Source organism: Bombina bombina, chromosome 11, assembly GCF_027579735.1.
Source record: "Bombina bombina isolate aBomBom1 chromosome 11, aBomBom1.pri, whole genome shotgun sequence".
Lineage (NCBI taxonomy): Eukaryota > Metazoa > Chordata > Amphibia > Anura > Bombinatoridae > Bombina > Bombina bombina.
The window spans coordinates 112,729,465-112,755,568 of record NC_069509.1 but is presented as its reverse complement, the minus strand read 5'-3'; the positions used below and the strand labels follow the sequence as shown (position 1 = coordinate 112,755,568).

Below are 26,104 nucleotides of genomic sequence, written 5' to 3'. Positions count from 1 at the left end.
TAAAATGAGGAATTAGGCTTCCTCCAATCACAGCGTTGAATCAGACACTGATTCCCCCGAGGGGGGGGGGGGGAGCCGTGATTGGAGGATGACCGATTCATCATTTCTGAAGTCAGAAATGGCTTGCGACGACCAGGGGAAGCTGAAGCGGCTGTCAAGTTTAAAAGGTAAGTATTTTCACAACGAGTGAAATGTAAATTTTGATGAATTAAAATGCCCCTGTTTTTAATCAAAATTTTAAAAACCTCCCACTACACTCATACCTTAGTTTAACGTATAGCCAAGTAGTGCAGTATAAAAAGGTGTAAAAAAGCATACAAAAAGAGGAACTGGAAAAAATAATGTGCTTTTATACAAAAAAAATCATAACCACCAAAAAATAGGGTGGGTCTCATGGACTCTTGCCACTATGAAAAAATTAATCATGTAAGTTCTTACATAAATTATAGAAGGAATTAGATAGAGGGCGCCACATGGTGCAGATCAATGAGATAATGACAAACACAGAATGATCACAAGAATCCTACTCACAATTGGAAGCTAACAATAAAGTGCAGAAATAGCAGTCCGGAACTACACGATGTCCGGTCGACCACAGTAGATGGAGCACTCAGATGGAGATCCTCGTCTCACCAGGGAGAGTCCAGGGATGTCCAAAAGGGAGTACAAGTGGAGCTAAACAGCAGATATCCAGCCAGATCCTAGTGACCAGAGATCCAGCGGAATCCTGGTAATGGAGGCCAGAGGAAGTTCACCAGGCTCAGCCCAGGGAGAGAAAAAAATGATAAGGCAGCAACCGGAGAATTTAAAAATATATTAAAAGGTTTAATAACAATAAAAACAGCAACGCGTTTCTCAGTGGTACACACTGTTTCATCTGGCTATACAAACATTCTCAGAGCTGCCATATTTAAACTAGTTGATAACCAATCAATGATCAGAAAAATGTCACACCCCTAATGGGGCATACCAATATGCAAAATAGGGATCAATGGTGCAAGAATTAAACAAATGTTCAAAAAAATTAACAATAATAAAAGTTATGTAAACAATCTCTTATCATAATGACAACATGCTATTATCATACATATACCCAAAGAATTACATAATTTTGCTAAGCTGTATGGAAACAGTATGTTAGTAAATCGTACCCTAAGGCAGGGAAAAAATTGGTATAAGTATCTATTGAACTTTGAAACAATTCTATTACACACTGTATAATTTATTACTATATCCTATTTGAATTTTAATTCATATATGAGGCTATTGCTAAAGGTGCTACTGAAACTAGGGGTTAAAATACTAATATCTAGTAAAGAACATTAGTTTACTGTGTTCCGTAGGAACAGTGATATCAGAGCAGGGGGCGTGTTGGACTAGCTGAATCTTAGAGTCTCCGGTAGGATAAATCATTATTGGATCTGACTAGTGGTAGAACAACTACAATCTAAACCGTTTTATTAGATTTCCTATGAGACTAAGCCGTTACATATATCGGCAATAGTTGCGATCTGGGGTATGTAGTGGTACTAAGATGTCAAGTGTTGGGCACGATCAGCCTATCGCGTGTGGCTAATAAGAAAACAGAATCACGTGACCAATGACATCAATGAAGGTGTGACGGATTACACCAATAGTAATCAACATCAAATATGTGGGAGGGGGGTGTAAGACAAGAGGAACAAGGTGTCATACAAGAACAGCCAATAGTGTGTGGCTGAGTGTAAACAAAGGGGCGTGCATATGTAACAGTGCTTAACGTAATAATGTGAAAGGGTTTATGTGGGTTAATGCCATACAAAAATTACTTAAAAGCACAGGTATGCGGGGAAAGGGGATTTTATAAAGATAATAATATCACTACAGCGGGTCATGCTAATATTGAAACCTAACCTAATGATTCCCTTCCACTTTTTCCCCCCTCCCCCCCTCCTCTCACTCTTTATTTCCATTACAAGAGACGCACCACAGTCACACTTCCCCCTATTCATTTTGCCTTCATTACATATATCACATAGTCCCTTCTAATATGTTCATTATCAGTGCATACGTGCTTTTTTTCTCTACTATCATGCACTCATTGTATGTTATATATATATTTCTTCCGTATATCACCATATGGTAGACACATATTTGGTATGTCCCTTGTCCATATCTCTCAGCCATTACATAATCCCACATCTACTCCTTAATTGATGCACTTCACCAACTATTTTCTCCTATTATCAGGATCATAGGGCCTTATAGATCCCCTTGAATGATGGCTAGTCCATCAATTTATATTATATTAATATAATTATATATTATATATATATATTACTCACATGTCACTTTTGTCTTCTTACACCCCTACCAATTGACACATGCCCTGTTTTATGTCTTGTTCTCCCCTCATCACTTGCATTCATATTAATCTATATGAAACTATCTGATGTCATATACACCAGCAGATCTCTCATCACTTATTACCTATGATTATTTATCCTTTCGTCCCTAGCTCCCACGGCACATCTTGCAATATATATTATACTACATTTCATTGCATTTATCATTTCCATTAAGCAAATTTTTTTCCCTATTTTCACTATTTTCTCTGTTTCCATCCCTTACATATAGTATACCTTGGTATCCCACGTAGATATCATGTCACGCACTTGTATGATCACCATGCCCTTGTCTCCACACTGCATATCCAGCCATTTCTCTGGTTGCTTATGCACCAGCATCCCCTCACATTGTCCACGATCCACTCTCATATCATTAGGTTAGGTTTCAATATTAGCATGACCCGCTGTAGTGATATTATTATCTTTATAAAATCCCCTTTCCCTGCATACCTGTGCTTTTAAGTAATTTTTGTATGGCATTAACCCACATAAACCCTTTCACATTATTACGTTAAGCACTGTTACATATGCACGCCCCTTTGTGTACACTCAGCCACACACTATTGGCTGTTCCTGTATGACACCTTGTTCCTCTTGTCTTACACCCCCCTCCCACATATTTGATGTTGATTACTATTGGTGTAATCCGTCACACCTTCATTGATGTCATTGGTCACGTGGTTCTGTTTTCTTATTAGCCACACGCGATAGGCTGATCGTGCCCAACACTTGACATCTTAGTACCACTACATACCCCAGATCGCAACTATTGCCGATATATGTAACGGCTTAGTCTCATAGGAAATCTCATAAAACTGTTTAGATTGTAGTTGTTCTACCACTAGTCAGATCCAATAATGATTTATCCTTAGGATATAGTAATAAATTATACAGTGTGTAATAGAATTGTTTCAAATAGATACTTATACCAATTTTTTCCCTGCCTTAGGGTACGATTTACTAACATACTGTTTCCATACAGCTTAGCAAAATTATGTAATTCTTTGGGTATATGTATGATAATAGCATGTTGTCTTTATGATAAGAGATTGTTTACATAACTTTTATTATTGTTAATTTTTTGAACATTTGTTTAATTCTTGCACCATTGCTCCCTATTTTGCATATTGGTATGCCCCATTAGGGGTGTGAAATTTTTCTGATCATTGATTGGTTATCAACTAGTTTAAATATGGCAGCTCTGAGAATGTTTGTATAGCCTGATGAAACAGTGTGTACCACTGAGAAACGCGTTGCTGTTTTTATTGTTATTAAACCTTTTAATATATTTTTAAATTCTCCGGTTGCTGCCTTATCATTTTTTTCTCTCCCTGGGCTGAGCCTGGTGAACTTCCTCTGGCCTCCATTACCAGGATTCCACTGGATCTCTGGTCACTAGGATCTGGCTGGATATCTGCTGTTTAGCTCCACTTGTACTCCCTTTTGGACATCCCTGGACTCTCCCTGGTGAGATGAGGATCTCCATCTGTGTGCTCCATCTACTGTGGTCGACCGGACGACGTGTAGTTCCGGACTGCTATTTCTGCACTTTATTGTGCGCTTCCAATTTTGAGTAGGATTCTTGTGATCATTCTGTGTTTGTCATTATCTCATTGATCTGCACCATGTGGCGCCCTCTATCTAATTCCTTCTAGATTTTTCATCTGTGTTCCTGGCATAACACTCTGGAGGAGCAGCCTATATTCCATCTTCTCTCTGGATTTTTGCCCACTCTCTCAGGATTTTTGCCCACCCTCGCACCATCTGGGCCCTTATCTTTGGACTCTGCTGGACTTGATAAGTCACCTCTTTGTTTGGACTTACATCCACTTTCTTATATATCCATATTAATTGTTATTGTGTTATTTTATATTATTAATATTTTTTCTTTTTTTATATTTCTTTATCTTTACATATCTTTATTGCTAAATGGGTTTTTATAGTAGTCGTATATTTATCAATTTCAATTATTAGAAGTTAGGATTTTGTCTTATTATTATCTATTGTTGATAGATCCATTCCCCCTTACATTTAACACTATCTTGAAGGGATCATTTATCCCAAGTTTAACAATACCATTTATCTGAATTTATTTTTTATTTTTCGCTATTATAGTCTAGGCGCCTCTTATTAGTGCCCTGGTGACTTCTGTGTCCCCATTGGCACTAAATTTTTTCTTACATAAATTATGTTTTCTTTTATGTAAGTGGCAAGAGTCCATGAGCTAGTGACATATGGGATATAATACCCAAGATGTGGAAACTAGAGAGAGAGGGATAAAATAAAAACAGCTATTTACACTGAAAAATTAAATCCAAATAATAATTATGTTTTCTTAAAAAAAATTAAAAAAAACTCAAATCTTAGGCATAGGAATCAAACTGAGACAGCTGTCTGAAGAGCTTTTCTACCAAAGACTGCTTCTGAAGAATCAAATACATCAAAATAGTAACATTTAGGAAAGGTATGCAAAGAAGACCAAGTTGCTGCTTTGCAAATCTGATCAACTGAAGCTCCATTCTTGAAAGCCCAAGAAGTGGCAACTGATCTAGTAGAATGAGCTGTAATTCTTTAAAGCAGAGACTGACCCGCCTCCAAATAAGCCTTGTGAATCAAAAGTTTCAACAAAGATGTCAAAGAAATGGCAGAGGCTTTCTGACCTTTCCTGGAACCAGAGCAAATAACAAATAGACTAGAAGTCTTTCTGAAATCCTTAGTAGCCTCAACATATTATTTCAAAGCTCTAACCAGATCCAAAGAATGTAGTGATTTCTTAGGATTTAGACACAAAGAAGGAACAACAATTTCCCTACTAATGTTATTAGAATTCACAACTTTAGGCAAAAATTTAAACAAAGTCCGTAAAACCGCTTTATCTTGATGGAAAATAAGATAAGGAGACTCACAAGAGAGCCGACAACTCAAACTCTTCTAGCAGAAGAGATAGCCAAAAGAAATAACACTTTCCAAGAAAGTAGTTTAATAGCCAAAGAAAGCATAGGCTCAAAAGGAGGAGCCTGCAAAATCCTTAAAACCAAATTGAGACTCCAAGGAGGAGAAATAGACTTAACAGGTTTGATACGAACCAAAGCCTAAACAAAACAGTGAATATCAGGAAGTTTAACAATCTTTCTATGAAATAAGACGGAAAGAGCAGAGATTTGTCCCTTCAAAGTATTGGCAGACAAACCCTTATCCAAACCATCCTGAAGAAACTGTAAAATCTGAGGATTTCTAAAAGAATGCCAGGATAAATTATGAGAGGAGCACCATGAAATATAGGTTTTCCAAACACGATAATAAATCTACCTCGAAACAGACTTACGAGCCTGTAACTAAGTGTTAATTACCGAGTCAGAGAAATCTCTATGACTAAGAACTAAGCTTTCAATTTCCATACCTTCACATTTAGAGATTTGAGATCCTGATGGAAAAACAGCCCTTGAGAGAGAAGGTCTGGCCTTAAAGGAAGTGGAAAAGGTTGGGCAACTGGACATCCAGGCAAGATCCGCATACCAAAACCTGTGAGGCCATGCTGGTGCTATCAGAAACACATGAGATTGTTCCATTATGATCTTGGAGATCACCCTTGGAAGAAGAACTAGAGGCGGAAAAATGTAAGCAGGATGGTAAAATTAAGGAACTGCTAAAGCATCCACTATCTCCACCTGAGGATCCTTGGATCTGGAAAGATATCTGGGAAGTTTCTTCTTCAAAACGAGAAGCCATCAGATCTATTTCTGGAAGACACCACATCTGTACAATCTGATGAAACACATCTGGATACAGAGACCACTTCCCTGGATGCAAAGTCTGATGACTGAGATAATCTGCTTCCCAATTGTCTACACCTGGAATATGAACCACAGAAATTGGACAAGAGTTGGACTTCGCCCAAGAAATTATCCAAGATACTTCTTCCATTGCTAAAGAGCTGCGAGTCCCTTCCTGATGATTGACATATTCCACTGTTGTGATATTGTCTGTCTTAAAACAAATTAAAAGTTCTCTCATTAATATAGGCCAAGCCTGCAGAGCTCTGAAGATAGCACGGAGTTCTTAAATATTGATTGGCAACCTCGCCTCTTGAGGTTTCCAAACCCTTTGTGCTGTCAGAGATCCCCAGACAGTTCCCCAACCTGTAAGACTTGCATCCATTGAGATTACAGATGAGCAAAGGAGGCCCCTCGAACAATCCAGTGATGGTCTAACCACCAAGACAGAGAGAGTTGAATGTTGGGATTTAAGTATATCAGTTGTGATGTCCAAGTATAATCCCTGCACCATTGATTTATCATATCTCATATGAAAACGAGCAAAGGGGATCACGTCCAATGCTGCAGTCATAAGACCTAAACCTTCCATGCACATAGCCACTGAAGGGAACGATCGAGACTGAATGTTTAGACAAGCTAAAACCAATTTAAAAGGGACACAACCCATTTTTTTTTTGTTTTGTGATTCAGATAGAGCATGACATTTTAATCAACTTTCTAAATTTACTCCTATTATCAAATTTTCTTCATTCTCTTGGTGTCTTTAATTGAAATGCAATAATGTAAGTTTAAATGCCGGCCCAGTTTTGGTGAACAACCTGGGTTGTTCTTGCTGATTGGTGGATCAATTAATCCACTGATAAAAAAGTGCTTTCCAGTGGGTTCAGTGTCCCTTTAATTCACCTCTTGTCTGTTAAAGACAGAGTCATGGACACTAAATCTATCTAGAAACCTAAAAAGGTGACCCTTGTTTGAGGAACCAAGAAACTCTTTAGTAAATTGATCCTCCAATCATGCCTTTGAATAAACCACACTAGTTGTTTCATGTGAGATTCTGCTAAATGAAAAGACTGAGCTAGTACCAAGATATCGTCCAAATAAGGAAACACTACAATACCCTGCTCTCTGATTACAGATAGAAGGGCACCGAGAACCTTCAAAAAGATTCTTGGAGCTGTCGCTAGGCCAAATGGAAGAGCGACAAACTGGTAATGATTGTCTAGAAAAGAGAATCTAAGAAACCGATAGTGGTCTGGATGAATTGGAATATGAAGATAAGCATCCCACAAGTCTATTGTGGACATACAATGCCCTTGCTGAACAAAAGGCAGAATAGTCCTTAGTCACATCTTGAAAGTTGGGACTCTTACAAAACGATTAATAAATTTCAGATCCAGAACTGGTCTGAAATAATTCTCTCTTTGGGACACTGAATAAATTCAAATAGAACCCCAAACCCTGTTCCTGTAGAGGAACTGGAACAATCACCCCTGAAAGCTCTAGATCTGAAACACATTTCAGAAAAGCCTAAGCTTTCACAGGATTTGTTGGAACATGAGAAAGAAAGAATCTTCCTACGGGAGGAGGTCTTATTCTGAAACCTATTTGATACCCTTGAGACACAATATTCTGAATCCACTAATTCTGAACAGAACTTGACCAAATTTCCTGAAATAATTTCAATCTGCCCCCCCTCCAGCTGAACTGGATTGAGGGCCCTACCTTCATGCAGTCTTGGGGACTGGGTTTGTTTTTATAAGGCTTGGTCTTATTCCTTAGGGGGAAGGAGCAGTTTTTTGTTCCTTATTCTAACGAAAGGAACAAAAACTGTTAGGAGCCTTAAATTTACCCTTAGACTTTTTATCTTGGGGTAAAAAAACTCCCTTCCCCCCAGTGATAGTGGAAATAATAGAATCCAATTGAGAACCAAATAAATTCTTACCCTGAAAAGATATAGTAATATAGATTTAGACACCATGTCAGCATTCCAAGATTTAAGCCATAAAGCTCTTCTAGCTAAAATAGCTAAAGACATTGATTTAACATTGATCTTAATAATGTCAAATATAGCATCAAAAATTAAATGATTAGCATGTTGAAGCAGAAGATCAATGCTAGACAAGACAGAATCTTCTACCTGACTGGCTAAACTGTCCAACCAAAAAGTTGAAGAAGCAGCCACACCAGCCATAGAAATAACAGGTCTAAGAATATAACCAAAATGTAAATAAGCTTTTCTGAGATAAGATTCCATTTTTCTATCTAAAGGATCCGTAAAAGAAGTACTATCTTCCATAGGGCTAGTAGGTACATTAGACGTTGAAGGAACAACAGACAATGTATTTGAACTAATAGAAACATTATCAGCTGAAGAAATAACATCAGTTAATTTACAACAGACACACTTACCTTTGGTAGAACTGTGTTCATGCAGCATGGGTACTACAGCAACATCAGAGGCAGGATAAGACAGACATCTTGCAAAATGTAAATAGAAAAAAACAACATTTAAACAAAATATCCAATTTCCTCATATAGCATTTTCAGGAATGGGTAAAAATGCTTATGCTAAAGTAGGATGCAAAAAAATAAGCATCATAGCTCTGAAAAATATGAAGAGAACCAGAAGCATAAAGGAAGAGGGGTGATATACAAAAATATATTTTGACTTCACACCAAAATAACCAACGTCAACAAAGACGCAGGAAATGACTAGACTTGCGTCACTATAGACGCAACTTCACAGCCCCAAAAAATTTATGACAAAAATTACGCCATAAAAAATGGCATTTTGTGTCCTCGCAAGCCAAGTTTGCCTGTGAAATTTTTTTGGAAAACAAAGTCAAAAAGAAAAGAAACATTTTAAATAATTTTCCCAAACATAAATTCCATACTGAAACTGATAGTCTGCAAAAAAAGGGAAATATACATAGACCTGACTCATGGCAAATATAAGCAAACACATATATTTAAATCTTTACAATATAATATAAAGCGCCAAACATAGCTGAGAGTGTCTTAAAAAATGATACATACTAACCAGAAGACACCCATCCACATATAGCAGACAGCCAAACCAGTACTGAAAAATATCAGAAGAGGTAATGGTATAGGAGTATAACTAGTCAATCTGAAAAGGGAGGCAGGGGATGAATCCCTGCGACTGATTACAGAGAGCCTTAGAATAGATTTCCCATGGGTGAAACCATAAAATCAACAGGCAATACTCCATTCACATTCCTCTGACAAACACTGTACTCTGAGAGGAATTGGGCTTCAGAATGCATAGAAGTGCCTATCACAGAAGAAATCAAGCACAACTTGCTTCACCATCCTCCATAGGAGGCAAAGTTTGTAAAACTAAGGTATGAGTGTGGTGGGTAGGGTTGCCACCTCAGCCATGTTTTCCTGGACACTTATGAGTTACACATGCTGCAGGGTGTGCAGGGAGGAACATTTATTGTGTTTCTGGACAGCACTATTTATATTCCTCCCTGCAGCATGTGTAACTTATAAGTGTTCTGTATTTTAAGGGACAGGTGGCAACCCTAGTGGTGGGAGGTGTATTTATAGGCATTTTGAGGTTTGGGAAACTTTGCCCCCTCCTGGTAGGAATGTATATCCCATATGTCACTAGCTCATGGACTCTTGCCAGTTACATGAAAGAAAAACATATCCTAAATAACTAACATATAATGCTTAGCTTTTCCCCACAGACATTGGCTGAACATAATTAAAAGATCATCTAATATGGCTGCTATAGAATAATACTGGGGTGGAAAAACATACGCAGACAAATCCGGTCATCAAGATCTGTTCATAACCCAAATAAAACCAGCCTCAACAGACAAAAAAAAATGTACTCAGGCTCTGAAGGGTGCAGTATAATGGTACAGGAATACACATATATTGCAATAAACAGCTTTCATTTATGTACAGTAAACACAGAATAAAATACTAATTAAGAGCCAAGTACCCACAAAGCGAAGCAGAGTCGATGAAAACTGTCCATCCTTTAATGGACAGGAAAAAAAAAATAGTGGGATGCGAGGCTGGAAGTGCATTGTTAAGGAATATCATAACATAACAGCTATAATGAAAATAAAGGTACAAATTAATAACAGTTTTATTTTCTAGCATGCGAGTCATACAAAACTCCTAGTCAAGTAATTAGAATATAGTAATGATGACAGCACAAATCATCATTTTTAGCTACATCACACCCTAACCAGCCCACAAATATCATTCCTGCTGGCCAGCGTATTTGCAGTCATATGCCAATGTACATATCAGCTTTTATCACGTACGCTTTTGTGGTCAAAATAAATTTGGCATTATACTTTCATTAAAGGACGGACAGTTTTCATCGGCTCTGCTTCGCTTTGTGGGTACTTGGCTCTTAATTAGTATTTTATTCTGTGTTTACTGTATATAAATGAAAACTGTTTATTTGCAATATATGTGTATTCCTGTAGCATATCTTATACTGCACATGTGTGCACCCCTCAGAGCCTGAATACATGTTTTGTCTGTTGAGGCTGGTTTTATTTGTGTTATGAACAGATCTTGATGACCAGATTTGTCTGCTTATGTTTTTCCACCCAGTATTATTCTATAGTAGCCAGATTAGATGATCTTTTTATTATGTTCAGCCAATGCCTGAGGAAATAAGATAAGCGTTATATGTTACAGTTATTTAGGATATATGTTGTTTTTTAAGTGCCTCCTATCTCATTGCTATAAAGATGTGATGGCTTCAGATACTAAAGCAGGTGATAAAGCACAATCTAGTTTGGAAGAGGGTTTTGGTTAGCAGTCTTATTGGTGCATTGCACATGCGCAAAACACAGGAGCGTGTACGGCCGAAAAATAACCGAGCGCTGCAACAGAATAACGATTCCTGTGACGAAATAGGGGAGGGGCAGGCGGACATTTTAAACAGGCAGAGGCGCAAAAAGTAAGTGCTATTACTTATAAACGATTTATGTTAGAAACTTGGGCTGTAGTTGAGAATAATAAGTGTTTGCAGTTTTATAGGAATGACTTATGACAAATTTTGGGTTGACTGTCCCTTTAAGGGCAAACACGTTTACTTTCAACTCTTAACACTAGCAGTAAACCCGATGAGCTTAAACACCTGCGATAAACCCCTTAATGCTCACAAACGTTTGCGCTCCACTCATAATCTGGCCCTGTGTCGGCCATCTTGGAAAACCTGCCACCATATTTGTTAATGCAAATCCATAAAATTTGTGCACACTGTGAGCCCTATTTTGCAGCAGACCATATATGATGCAGGTGGGACCCAGGCCCCACAAAGTCCCCTTGTAGCAATGCTACTACTGATTACAGGGCCAAATGCCCCCTCTAGATGTGTGGGCCTGGTCTCAATTGAGTCCCCTGCAGTTATGCCCTTGAGTGTGTATATTTACACTGCTCGGGATGGGAGAGAGTAGATTTTATAGCAATAAAAAACAGCTTAACTCCTTTCTAATAAAAAAAATATTGATTAAAAGCATTTAACTCATTCTGTGCTGGTCTGTAACATTAGACCAGTTCATTTGCTGCCTAACATGTTTCGTCAAGAAAAAAAAAAAAAAGCTTCAGTATATTTATGAAACCTGTTTTGTTTGTACATAGACTGAATACAGAAAAAATGTGACGTTCTATTTTACAAAATGACAATACATTTTCATAATTCAAAATACAAATGTATGTATCTTTGCAACAAAAATAAAACACATGAATTGTTTGAAATTACATGCATTTGCTTCATACCAAGTCCGCTCGCTATACTAGACCATTTTATTAGCTTTTCATAGTGAATTTATATCCCTTTTTATGGCTGCTTGGTACACAATACTCCTGCTGTTGTATTTATCATGTGCTTTATCACGGCCTGAGAGAGGATGAATGGAAGTTATTGTTTCAACCAAATATGTGCGGGGCTAATAAAACACTGCAGAGATCTCAAACTCTGATTCTGGGAGTTGGCTATCCCTGAAGAGATTTTCAGATATTAAGAATTTAAAATGATCCATTTGTTTTTTTTGTTTTTTTACTATAGAGCTATATTTACCTAAATGAAAATGTGTTACAAATCACAGTAGTTAAAAGCAATGCGCTTAAACTGCAAAACAAACACATTTTTTTTATTATCCTTTAAAAAACGGCATGTATTATATGTAACATTTATGTAAAAGATGCTGATAATGGTTTTAATGTTTGATTTAAATCCCTGGGCAACAGATGTTGTCCCCTGAGAAACACAGGTTTTAAAAGGGAGTTGTATGTGCAAATTTTCTGGCATACCCAATTTTTTTTATCCCCTTTTATTTAGGTGGGGGGATAATATGATAAAAAAAAAAAAATTTTTTAAAATATATATATATTTAAATTAAATTTTGTTTACTGTACGATTTCACTGGAACAGAAGGGGAGGGGACATGACAAGCTATTGAAAACAAATGGTGGCTTGTAATTTCTGTCAGAGTGATCACATGACCATGGGCCACTATTTTGGCCATCGCTCGAGGCAACCAGTGATTACCCATTGAGCCGATACCAGAAAACGAAGAAAAAAATATAATAAGTAAATTAGAAAGTTATTTAAAATGACATGCTCTATCTGAATCAAGAAAAAATAAAATACGTTTCATATCCCTTTAAGAATATAGTTAACAAAAACAAACAAGTTATAATAATATAATCATATTAAAATATAATTAGAACCCTGGGAGGGAGCCTGAGAGGTAAATAAATGGCAGCTCCCTTGTGCCTGGGGAAGAAAAAGTATTGGCGTATTTACATTTTTGTTTTTTATTCCCTCATGCCTGTGGGGAAAATAAATATTAATATACTAAAATATTTGTTTATAATTCAAGAAAAGTCTCTAAGACCATATTCATTTGTATTTTTTTTTTACTAAGTTAAAGGGACATGAAAACCCAATTTTTTTTTTCATTTTGCTTCTATTATCTATTTTGCTTCATTCTCTTGATATCCTTTGTTGAAAGAGCAAATCTACATAGGCTCAGTAGCTGCAGATTGGTGCATGCACATAGATGCCTCGTGTGATTGGCTTACCCATGTGTATTGCTGATTCTTCCATAAGGATATCTAAAGAATGAAGCAAATTAGATAATAGAAGTAGATTGGAAAGATGTTTAAAATTGTATTCTCTATCTAAATCATGAAAGAAAAAAGTTGGGTTTCATGTCCCTTTAAGACCAGAGAGGAAGAGACTTTTGATTCTTCCTGCTGAGATTTGCCACACCTTGAGCTTCTCAGAATTTGTACAGAACAACCTGTGGTTCCGCGGAGGGGGTTTTCAAGAACACTGCCCAGACATCCCAACCTGCAAAAACTCATTTCAGGGAGGTGGCTTCACCCGCTACTGCGCCGCCCCCCCATTCCCCAGTTTTGCATAACCAACACAGTTATATTAATATACTTTTTACCTCAGTGATTACCTTGTATCTAAGCATCTTCTGACAGCTCCCTGACTTTTTATTTATTATCTTTTGACTTGCATTTTGTACTGTGTTGTGCTAACTCTTAAATAACTCCACAGGTGTGTACACAATGTAATCTATAGGGGCCCACATGAACTAGCAGTCTCCTGCTGTGAAAAGCAAACAAAAAATCATGTTATAAGAGACACTTTGTAGTGGTTTAGAAACAGGCAGAAATTTAGAGGTTTAAACATTATAAAGTATATTAATATAACAATGTTGGTTGTGGGCAGTAAAGGTGTTGTCTATTTTTTTTTTTTTTTTTTTTTTTAACAATAACAATTTTAGTGTGGACCGTCCCTTTAAAGGGACACTAAACCCAATTTTTTTTCTTTCATGATTCAGATAGAGCATGCAATTTTAAGCAACTTTCTAATTTACTCCTAGTATTTTTTTCTTCATTCTCTTGCTATCTTTATTTAAAAAGCAGGAATGGGATGCATAGGAACTGGCCCATTTTTAGTTGAGAACCTGGGTTATGCTTGCTTATTGGTGGATAAATGTAAGGCTCCAATAAGCAAGCGCTATCCATGGTGCTGAACCTAAAATGGGCTGCTGCTAAGATTTACATTATTGCTTTTAAAATTGAGATAGCAAGAGAACGAAGAAAAAATTATAATAGGAGTAAATTAGAAAGTTGCTTAAAATGGCATGCTCTATCTGAATCATGAAAGAAAAAAAAATTGGGTTCAGTGTCCCTTTAAATAAGCATGCTGTCCCTTGAGTTCTCTGTATGTTTGGTTGTATTACCAGCTAACTGCATACTGAGAATGCACAGTGACTACACAAGTATTTGTACTGTAGGAGCACTAATAAAACAGGAGTTTTATAATGAGAGAAGGGCTCCCATTAATAAACATGCTGCTCGCCTCTGACTTGAAATATATCCACACTCCTGGTGGTAATACAGCTAAGATGGACATGCATGGACCTTTTCATCTTGCAAGTTTGCACTTGTTTATTGAGGATTTATTGAATACCAATATTATATTTCCACAGTTTACAATCCTTTGAGATTTTTCTAGGAATTATATGCATTATTAAGCTGCCATGCCTTTGTTTTGACAGACAAATACACACATTTGAAGGTCACTCTGTGGCTATGCAGCATTTAGATCAGTGCTAATCAGTGCTATAGAAATGACATCTAGCCAGACTTACTCTGGTTACTGTGTGTCGTATTAAACCGAGGATAGAGTTGTCCAGTCAAAAAACTGAGGGAAACAATACAGTGACTAAAACATACAAATATGAATATCTATTTTAAAGGGATATTAAAGTGATGGTAAATTATCCTGGTTTAAACATTATGCTTTATCAGTAGATACTATGGAAAAGCAATCTGATATATATACACATATACATATATATACATATATATATACGATAAAGTGTAACCGCACCACCCTTTCTAGTTAGTGTGCTCAGGCACGGGATAAAGTCCGGTCAAAGACTGTATAATAATAACAAAATTTCAAAAATCCCAGCCACTGAGTCTTAGAATCAAGAAGTTTTTATTCTTCAACAAAGGATATGATCAAATTGATCTTTCACAAAAAGCAATCATGACTATCAAGGAAACATAAGGTGTGATAATACATTTATTTCTCTGATGTTTTTTGCTTTGATGTTTTTTCTTTTCAATATTTATGCTGAGGGTTAGATACGGATGTGTTTGGTGGATGGGGTATGTGTGGATCTGAGTGAATTTACACCTTATGTTTCCTTGATAGTCATGATTGCTTTTTGTGAAAGATCAATTTGATCATATCCTTTGTTGAAGAATAAAAACTTCTTGATTCTAAGACTCAGTGGCTGGGATTTTTGAAATTTTGTTATATATATATATATATATATATATATATATATATATATATATATATATATATATATATATATATAGTTGCCAACAGTCCCCTGGATTTTGTTGTATGTCCCTGGAAATGTCCCTGAAAATCTCCTTTGCACAACATTTGTTGTTTGCATATATATATATATATATATATATATATATATATATATACACACACACACATACATATACACACATATACATATATATACACACAAAACACTTAAAAAAAAAAAAAAAAAAGGAGTAGTAGGAAGGGGGGCAGGCGAGTATTGCGAGAAGATTTGGTATGTAAATCACAACTTTAAGGGGATAGGAAAGTCAAAATTAAACTTTCATGATTCAGATAGAGCAGGTCATTTAAATACACTTTTAAATTCACTTCTATTTTCAAATGTGCTTTGTTCTCTTGGTATCTCTTGTTGAAAAACGACACGCACATATCCTACACTAGTGAGAGCTAGCTGCTGATTGGTGCCTGCACACATTTGTTTCTTGTGATTGGCTAACTAGAGGTGTTCAGCTAGCTGCCAATATTCATTCCATAAAAGGATAACAAGAGAATGAAGCAAATTTGATTATAGAAGTAAATTAGAAAGTTGATTAAAATAGCACGTGCCGTCCCTTTAATACAATTATTGTATAAAGTGAAAATGTTGCTAGCATTATTTTATGAAAAAGATTATGTTTATGCAAAGTGTGAGAGTTTACCACAACTTATTTTGTAGCTAAAAGAGTGTTTTACAAAAATACATAAAACATCTTAAAATGCAAAGTCATTAACAGGATTCTCTTTGGGCAATTTTAAATTCATAGCCGTGTATCTTGCTAAGGGATGTACATTAGACTTCTGCAGCAAAGGAAAAATACATATAGTACAATATAGGGTTCAATAAAATAACCAGTTTGAAAAGTGTATTGAAAGTACACTCTAAAAGATCTACTTATCAATCCATGGCAGACAGAGGCGTACATATTCGCCCCTGTCTGTCCCAAGCTCTCCTTTGTGCTCGCGTGCAACCCCGCCCCCTGCCCGCGCACAGCCAAGAACGCTTGGGCAGGAGCCGTCAATCAAATTGAAATTCTCCACCTAAGAGGTTGATAACAGGGTAGGGAAGCAGCAGTCTGATGACCGCAGATTTACTTGCACAAACCTGCAGTTAAAGTAGAGAAAAGGGATTGATCAATCTAGTCCTAAAAATCCAACTAATGATACACATTGAAACTCATATTAAAAGTATGTAACAGAATGTACATTTTATAGATTGCACAGTAACATCATTATTTAATGCATGGAGGAAAAATATTTATATAATGTACATTGTAAACATCACATTGAAGATACTAAATCATTTCAAAATACCAATAAGTTACAAAATTCTTAAAGGGACAGTCTAGGCCAAAAAAAACTTTCATGATTCAGATAGAGCATGTAATTTTAAACAATTTTCCAATTTACTTTTATCACCAATTTTGCTTTGTTCTCTTGGTATTCTTAGTTGAAAGCTTAACCTAGGAGGTTAATATGCTAATTTCTTAGACCTTGAAGCCCACCTCTTTCAGATTGCATTTTAACAGTTTTTCCCCACTAGAGGGTGTTAGTTCACATATTTCATATAGATAACACTGTGATCGTGCACGTGAAGTTATCTGGTAGCAGGCACTGATTGGCTAGACTGCAAGTCTGTCAAAAGAACTGCAAAAAGGGGCAGTTTGCAGAGGCTTAGATACAAGATAATTACAGAGGTTAAAAGTATATTATTATAACTGTGTTGGTTATGCAAAACTGGGAAATGGGTAATAAAGGGATAATCTATCTTTTAAAATAATAAAAATTCTGGTGTAGACTGTCCCTTTAAGTACTTTTTTCTATAGTAAAATATCTCATTCTGGTTATTGGGCTGAATACGGGAGATTCTTGATTGTGTCTGAAGTTCTCTTACAGATATCATGGTTTCCTAGTTTATTATTAAAGGGATACTTTACCAAAAGGAGGTAGTGAATGCCAATACCCTATATGCATTTCAAAATTGTTTGGATACATTTCTGTCTAGAAACAAAATTTATGGATATGATTGCTAGTATTAAATGGGATTATTTAAGCTTAACTGGATCTTTTTGTAAGTATTTTAGATTTGTATAGGATGAACTTCCGTCTTTTTTCAACCTCATCTACTATGTTACTATGATACTATGTTACTAAACACATTTCAAGCACCTCCCTCTCATCATGGGTGCTGCTATTATGGAACCCAAGTTGCAGCACATGTACAAACAAGTCAGCACTGGAATCTATTGAAAGCTAGATTTCAACATGGCGGCACCAATGACTAAAGGGAAGCGCGGAATAACCTCAATACTATGCATATAGAATGTATTTAGTGTTTAAAAGGGAAGTGAAACCCAAACATTTTCTTTCATGATTCAGATAGAACATACAAAATACAACTTTCCAATTTACTTTTGTTATCTACTTTGCTTTGTTCTCTTGGTATCTGCTGTTGAAAAGCATATCTAGATAGGCTAAAGAGCTGGGAGCTAGCTGCTGATTGGTGGTTGCACAAATATAGCTCTTATCAGTGGCTTATAGATCTGTTCTTCTTGCTACCAGTAGTGCGTTGCTGCTCCTTTAATAAAAGATACCAAGAGAATGAGGCTAAATTGATAAAAGAAGTAAACTAAAAAGTTGTTTAAAATTGTATTCTCTATCTTAATCATGAAAGAAAAATATTCGGTTTTATGTACCTTTAATATAGCTTTCACCACAGTTTCCATGTTAAAAAAATAAATTGCTCTTATTTATCTTACTATTTAATACGACCTCTATGTAATTCATACTCATTGGACATCAAATTATATAATGATAACCGTAAGATATATTTATTAATTAAAACAATTTCTTTTTACTCAGGAAATATGGATCGGCACCATTATGAGACCTTTGAGAAGTTTGGAAACGAGACTTTTATTATTCACTTGGATAATGGAAGAGGGTAAATATTAACAACTCTTACAGTAAATCAGAGTTTAACCCTTTTGGGTCCTATTAATTTTTAATAAGTGCACCAGCAGGTCTTATTTATTTTATTACCATCAGCCTTAGTGATACATATGGGAAAGTATGCAGTTATTTTATTATAGGAAAGTGATGTGTCACATTATACTATATATATATATATATATATATATATATATATATATATATATATATATATATATATATATATATATATATATATATATATATATATATATCCACAGAGACAGCAGATTGATAAATAGGCTCAGCTGCTCAGCATATCCAGATCCGTCACACACAACACTAAATGGGTTTAGCCTATCCAACTGTCAGGGTTGGGCTGCCAGGCTCCTCCCTCCCGGCCTCTCATTTCTCTCCATTCAGGGACAGCGGGGAATCTCTGGCTGATTGCTGAGCGTGCTGTTGCGATGAGGCTGCTGGTCAGTGCTGTGCACCGATCACTGGTAATGTCACTGGGAACTTCGGCACCTTAGAGGGAACATGTCGGAGTACATCCGACATTGGACCGCAAGCAGTAAAACCCTTTGTCGGATATATTCCGACATAGGACTGGAAAGGGTTAAAGATACCAGTCCCACATTAGAACTTCTGATTGGTTGAATTGGAAGTTTGAAGCAGATCAAACATAAAACAAATATGAAGTGAATTGACCAAACATACAGGCCTGAGTGAAAGTTCCCTGGAGTGCCTCCACCTAATTTGCATAGCAAACATTTGTACGACTTAAAGCAGTGTTTCTCAACTCCAAGCCTTTAACAAACCAGATTTTCTGGACATTCAAACTAGAGCCCAGGTAAAATAATCAGGTGATGGTATGAGCAGGTTATTAACCCTTTAAATGCAGATGACATCATCTGGGCAGGGCAGTTTTCAGAGCCGATCACAGCCCCCCTCTGCACTTATAGGCCTTTATGAGTTGGCCAAGGTTTCTGCATTGCCTAGGCTATCCGGTGATGCTGATGTCACCACACATGGGCGTGGTGATGTCATCAACCTGGAGATCAGGATGTGGATTGAAGAGCAAAAGGGAGCTAGATGAAGGGTAAGTATTCAAACCCCTCAATCTCAGCTCCCTTAAAGGGACACTGAACCCAAATTTTTCTTTCGTGATTCAGATAGAGCATGCAATTTTAAGCAACTTTCTAATTTACTCCTATTATCATTTTTTCTTCGTTCTCTTGCTATCTTTATTTAAAAAAGAAGGCATCTAAGCTTTTTTGGTTCAGGACTCTGGACAGCACTTTTATTGGTGGGTGAATTTATCCACCAATCAGCAAGGACAACCCAGGTTGTTCACCAAAAATGGGCCGGCATCTAAACTTGCATTTCAAATAAAGATACCAAGAGAAAGAAGAAAATTTGATAATAGGAGTAAATTAGAAAGCTGCTTAAAAGTTCATGCTCAATCTGAATCACGAAAGAAAACATTTGGGTTCAGTGACCCTTTAAGCCCTAGATTCCCAAGACCAATCATTTGAAAGTCAATCGCTGCTTGTTCAAATGGTGGATAACTTGGAGGTAATATAATGCACATATTTAAAAAAATAAAATAAAAGTAATTCACACTTTTTGTTTAATAAGGGACAAAGATGTTTCTAGTAAATGCTATCACTATTCTAGTGATAGTTTTACCCACAATGCACCAACTCAGTAAGTTAGTTGCCTGTATCATATCAGCGATAACTTTAAAAGTTTAAAAGGGACAGTCTAGACCCTTATACTTTTTATTACTTATTGTTTCATACCAGACAAGCATCTTGCAACAGGTTCCACAACCATAAGCTTGTAAGAAGTACATAAAACTTTGAAATAACCTTAGTTTGTTAGCAGCTGAAAATGGCTGCCAAGCTCCGCCCACAGCTTTCTTCTTGTCCAGTTAGCTGTTCTTTTGTAGGACAGTTTAGCAGGGCACATCTAATATTGAGTTAGCTTTTTCAAATCGCACATGCACAAATCAGCATGTTCAAGTAGGAAAACTTATTTAAGAGTTGATCGTGATTGGAGAAACTTAACATACCAAATTATACATGCAAAAGGTGGGCGGAGTTTGGCGGCCATTTTTGCCTCCTAACATGAATATATAAATGTTTCATGAATTTCTTACAAGCATATAGATGTGGAAACACTTGCAGGATGCTTCTCTGATATGTAACAATAAGTAATCAAAATTATGTATTGGGTCCATACTGTCCCTATAAGTTTAAATCATTACTGATGCATTAGAGCAGACATCCTCAAATTTGTCTCTCCAGAGGTTTTTAATCTACATTTCCCATGATGCTCAGCAAACATATGCTGGCTGAGCATCATGGGAAATGTAGTTCCAAAACCTCTGGAGGGCCAAGTTTGAGGATGTATGCTTTAGAGGCAACCATTGGTTTTCTGTGCAGGTGTGACGGTTCAATGCTGGTACATAAAACTTTTATACATATGCTCTCATGTGCAGTCTAATTTTAACCACTCTGTCCCCTTAAATTTAGATGACTAGTAGCATATGCAATTCAAGTAAAGTTTAATTTATTTATGGGTTGTTGTTTTTTTGTTGTTTAACTTGGCAGTAACAAAAATAAATATTAATATATTGTGCAAATAGCTATCAGAAAATCTGCCTTTTGTTTTATTACAAGTGTAAATAGCTTTAGGCTTTTAATATGACCTTTATTTACACATTTGTGCAATGTCTTTAAGATAATTTATGTTTTCTGTTAACCAGGTTTGGAAAATATTCACATGATGAGCTTTCTATATTGGTACCATTGAATCAGTGCTGCAGGTAAATACAGCTTCTGAATTGGTCTCATGTTCATAGTACATTATTCTAAATGTAATCCGAAGAGTCTGCATGTTGGCTGATATAGAGTACATGCTGCAGATGTCAGAAATCAAACCCTGCAACATGCTATGCAGTGGTTGGTCAGTATTGGAGTTCTGTATACAGCCTCTTTGTTACAAGCATAACAAAGAGGCTTTTCAAGGAGTTGTTTCTAGACTGCAAAACAATTATAACAAAAATGCAGATTTTTGCAATGCAATGATTAAAGTGTTAGGGAACATTTTTATTCCTTTCTTTCATGATTCAGATAGCACAGGCAATTTTAAGCAACTTTCTAATTTACTCCTATTATTTTTTCTTTGTTTTCTTGGTATCTTTATTTGAAAAAGCAGGAATGAAAGCTTAGGAGCTGGCCCATTTTTGGTTCAGCACCTAAATGTAGCCACCAATCAGCAAGCGCTACCCAGGTGATGAGCCAAAAACGGGCCGGCTCCTAAGATTTCATTCCTGCTTGTTCAAATAAAGATACCAAGAGAAAATAAAAAATGAGAATAGGAGTAAATTAGAAAGTTGCTTAAAATTGCATGCTCTATCTGAATCGTGAAAGAAAGAAAAAGTTTTTCCATTACTTTGATCATTGCATAAACCTCAGTTTTTGTTAAAATTGTTTTGCAGTCTAGAAACAACTCCTTGAAAAGCCTCATTGGGTTTTATATCCCTTTAATTTCTTTAGGATTATATGAATTAGGCCAACTACACCTGCATCAGCAATGTGACATTTTGTACTATTGTGCACACTCTTTCTAGTTATATTATATTCTCCAAATATGAGCTAACTTTGTTTGGGGTTAGGGGCAGAATATTTCACAGTGCCTTACACAAAAGTTAAATACACCAATAAGGGCTCGTTTAAATTCCAGTTGTAAACTTTTTGTAACATCCCATATCTCCATAGACATTATCAATTCATAAGGTTTACAGCTGCTATATAAAATAGCCCTAAATTGTTGAAACACTGTTCACAAAAAAAATAAATTATGTTAACTTCTCTTTAAAACAGAAGTTTAAATCATTCCAGCAGTATCCAGTTACATGTAACTACTTTAGGGAATTAGGCAACAATTATTGTACTTATATTCATTACCTTTATAAAGAAAGCATAACCCTATGGGGACAAGTGTTAATCTTTTAATGCATTACATCCCTATCTGGTACCTAATGTAATTATAATGCAGGTTATATGGATCAATTGTATAATTGTTAGTGCATGAACAATAAATTACCAAATAATAATTAGCTTTTTCCTCACTTATTGTCAAATTGATTGACAGATGACAATTTGTAAAATAACTAATCCTTGTACGAATCGTCATTTGTCAATCAATTTGACAATATGGCAGACGGGAGAGCTGCGCTTATCGTCGCAGCGGTAAATAGGTAAAAATTCTGCAAAAAATATACATATAAAAGATTTCATGAATTAAACCCTTGTTAATTTTTAAAAGTCTACCCAATGCCGGGGGCACTATTAGTAACTTGACATTCACTTTAAAGGGACATGAAACCCCAACATTTTCTTTCATGATTCAGATAGAGAATACAATTTTAAACAACTTTCTACTTTACTTCTATTATCTAATTTGTTTAATTCTCCTGGTATCAATTGTTGAAGGAGCAGCAATGCACTACTGGTTTCTAACTGAACACATGGATGAGCCAATGACAATTGTTATATTTCTGCAGCCACCAATCAGCAGCTAGAACCTAGGTTCTTTGCTGCTCCTGAGCTTACCTAGATAAACCTTTCAGCAAAGAATAACAAGAAACATTTTGGGTTTAGTGTCCCTTTAACCTGTGTTCCAGAGTGTGTACCTGCTGTGCAAATAGTATCTGTTTAAATAAAAAGTAATTGTTTTCAGATTTACAGATTTTATGAAGAGACTGTCACTCTTAGTTGCAAAGGTCAAAAAACAAATTCTGTAACTTGTTAAAGTGATAAGATACTTCATGTAGAAAGCTACTTTATTTAAATCGATCGCCGTTCTTGGCTGCTACAGCAGCCCACGGCTAAAAAAAAAATGTTTTGCTAAGAGGTGACGTTTTCACCTCTTAGCCAATAGCCGTGCAGTAAATCCGGCTCCCATGTGCGCCAAGCCAGATTTACCGCATGGCTATTGGCTAAGAGGTGAAAACGTCACCTTTTAGCAAAACATTTTTTTTTAGCCGTGGGCTGCTGTAGCAGCTAAAAACGGCGATCGGTTAAAACAAATAAAGGAGCTTTCTACATGAAGTATGTAAAGTGATTTACTTTTACTTTAAAGGGCCACTGTAAGTAAATATTTTCTATGCCTGTTACTAACGAACTACCCCAAATACGCTTTTTATCAATAGCATTTCATTAACATATCTCTACCGTATATCAGAAATCTTGTCTGCAAATGTAATTGTTTTCCAAACCCACTCCGCGGGTATCCTTTGCTCTGTACCAATCAGTTTACAATACCTAGGTTTCAAAATGGCGCTTTAAAACAATTTCATTGGTTTAAGTATTTTGAACATGCAGTGCTGAAAATAGTGGGCAGGATAACGTGACATCATTGGCAAATAAAAGATATAACTTTTTAGAACGTTATGAAACTTTGTTTTGGAGAAAATATAGGTCAGTAGGTTTTAATTAATGTTTATTAACTTTAATATGTTAGTTGTTTGGCTTAAATATTATAACGGAAAGTAATCCTTTAATACTGCAAATGAAATAGCTGGGATAGGCAAATATGCAGCATTTTGAAGAATACCTAGATTAATGAATTTGCTTTCTTGGCCTCTTTAAGGAGCGTAGGACAAACACAATTTATATATAAAAGCACAAGCGGTTTAAAGGGACAGTCTATTTAAAAAAAATGTTATTGTTTAAAAAGGTAAATAATCCCTTTATTACCATGCAGTGCTCCAAATCTCTTCAACACAGAATACCATGGGAACAAAACAAATTATATAACAGAAGTATTTTTTTTTTATATAAACGGTATGCTCTGAATCACAAAAGAAAAAAACATTGGGTTTCATATCCCTTTAAGTGTGGACATGCAATGAATGCGCAATTTCAAAAAAGGAAGTAAATTGGAGATTTTTTCATTGCCTGGTCATGGTCTGTGAGCAGTTAACTTGCATTACCAGTGACGTTTAAAGGGGCACAAAACCCACATTTTTTCTTTCTTTCTTAATTCAGATAGACCATGCAATTTTAAGCAACAACCTAATTACTCCCATTTTTGGTTCAGCACCTGGGTAGCGCTTGCTTGATTGGTGGCAAATAAAGATACCAAAAAAATTGAAGAAATATTTTTTAAATTGGAGTAATTTAAGAAAGTTGCTTAAAATTGCATGCACTATCTGAATCATGAAAGAACAAAAAAAAAATGGGGTTTGTGTCCCTTTAATGGATACAAGCCAGCATTACTTGCACATAATTTTGTTTTCATCTTTAGGTTTATAAATTCTTCATCTAAATTAGAAAAAGTTATTTGGGAAAAAAGTTAAAGTCTCTGGATGATACAACATAGTGTTCTGCAGCCTTGTGTTCTAATCAGCTTATCTGTTGGCAAAAATGATTTACCCATTTGTTTGTAAGGTTTATAATGATTTAGCAATTTGTTTATCACATTATTATGCCGCGGTTTCCCCTCTGCAATAATCTTGCGCACAATAACATAAATTATCACACTGTGCTACAAATGAGTGTACCATGCAGAGATATATCACATGAAATACTTTGTATCTTAAAAGTATTTTACAAGTTTATGCCCAGTGTTTTTTTGTTTTTTTTGCTGATTAAAAATGAATCCAACGTTTGATAGCAACAGGTTCTCATTAATAAATTGAAACTACAGTGTGAGATTTACAGGCAAACACCTATTTTCAGTAGGGGGCGTTCTCAGAATAATACTTTAAAATGAGCTCTCCCCATTTTAATCTTTTAAAATAGGTATTTGAAATTCAATGGTTTTACAATTCCTTAAAGGGATAGTAAACACCAAAAATGTTATTGTTTAAAAAGATAGATAATCTCTTTATTACCCATTCCCCAGTTTTGCATAACCAACACTGTTATAGAAATATTCTTTTTACTTCTGTAATTGCCTTGTATCTAAGCTTCTACAGACTGCCTCCTTATCTCAGATATTTTGACAGACTTGCATTTCAGACAATTAGTGCTGACTTTTAATAACTCAACGTGCATGAGCACAATGTAATTTATATCAAACACATGAACTAACGCCCTGTAGCTGTGGAAAACTGTCAAATGCATTCAGATAAGAGGCGGCCTTCAAGGGCTGAGAAATTAGCATATGAGCCTACCTAGGTTTAGCTTTCAACTAAGAACAAAGCAAAGCAAATTTGATGATAAAAGTAAATTAAAACGTTGTTTAAAATTGCATGCCCTTTCTGAATCATGAGAGTTTAATTTGGACTTTACTATCCCATTAAAATTCATTTTACATTTTTTTTTTAATTATTTGTCATAACTTTGGCCTGTGAAAATCCATCATGCTTTTCATCGAGGAGAATAGAGTATTCCAGTCCAAATAGACATTTGATTTTGATAACATTTTTAAATTCGTCAGAATAAAAAAAAATAGCCTTAATCTTCTGGAAAAAACCTAGTGGTCTTATTTCACTTTTTGTTTTTAACGTTCATATTTTTGCATGTGCACAATTTAGAAAACACTATAACAACCTAGTTAAAGTGCATCAGAAGAAG

At 35.8% G+C, this 26,104-nt stretch overlaps 1 protein-coding gene across 1 annotated transcript in view; it reads left to right on the top strand.

Annotated features, from left to right (window-relative positions):
* The window catches only part of FAM20C (FAM20C golgi associated secretory pathway kinase), a 424,759-nt gene that overhangs the window by 373,596 nt on the left and 25,059 nt on the right, over positions 1-26,104 (top strand). Inside the window, exons 8-9 of the mRNA XM_053694808.1 lie at positions 18,441-18,522; positions 21,283-21,342. Of these exons, the coding sequence (XP_053550783.1) occupies positions 18,441-18,522; positions 21,283-21,342 (142 nt within the window). The remainder of the gene's footprint in view (positions 1-18,440; positions 18,523-21,282; positions 21,343-26,104) is intronic.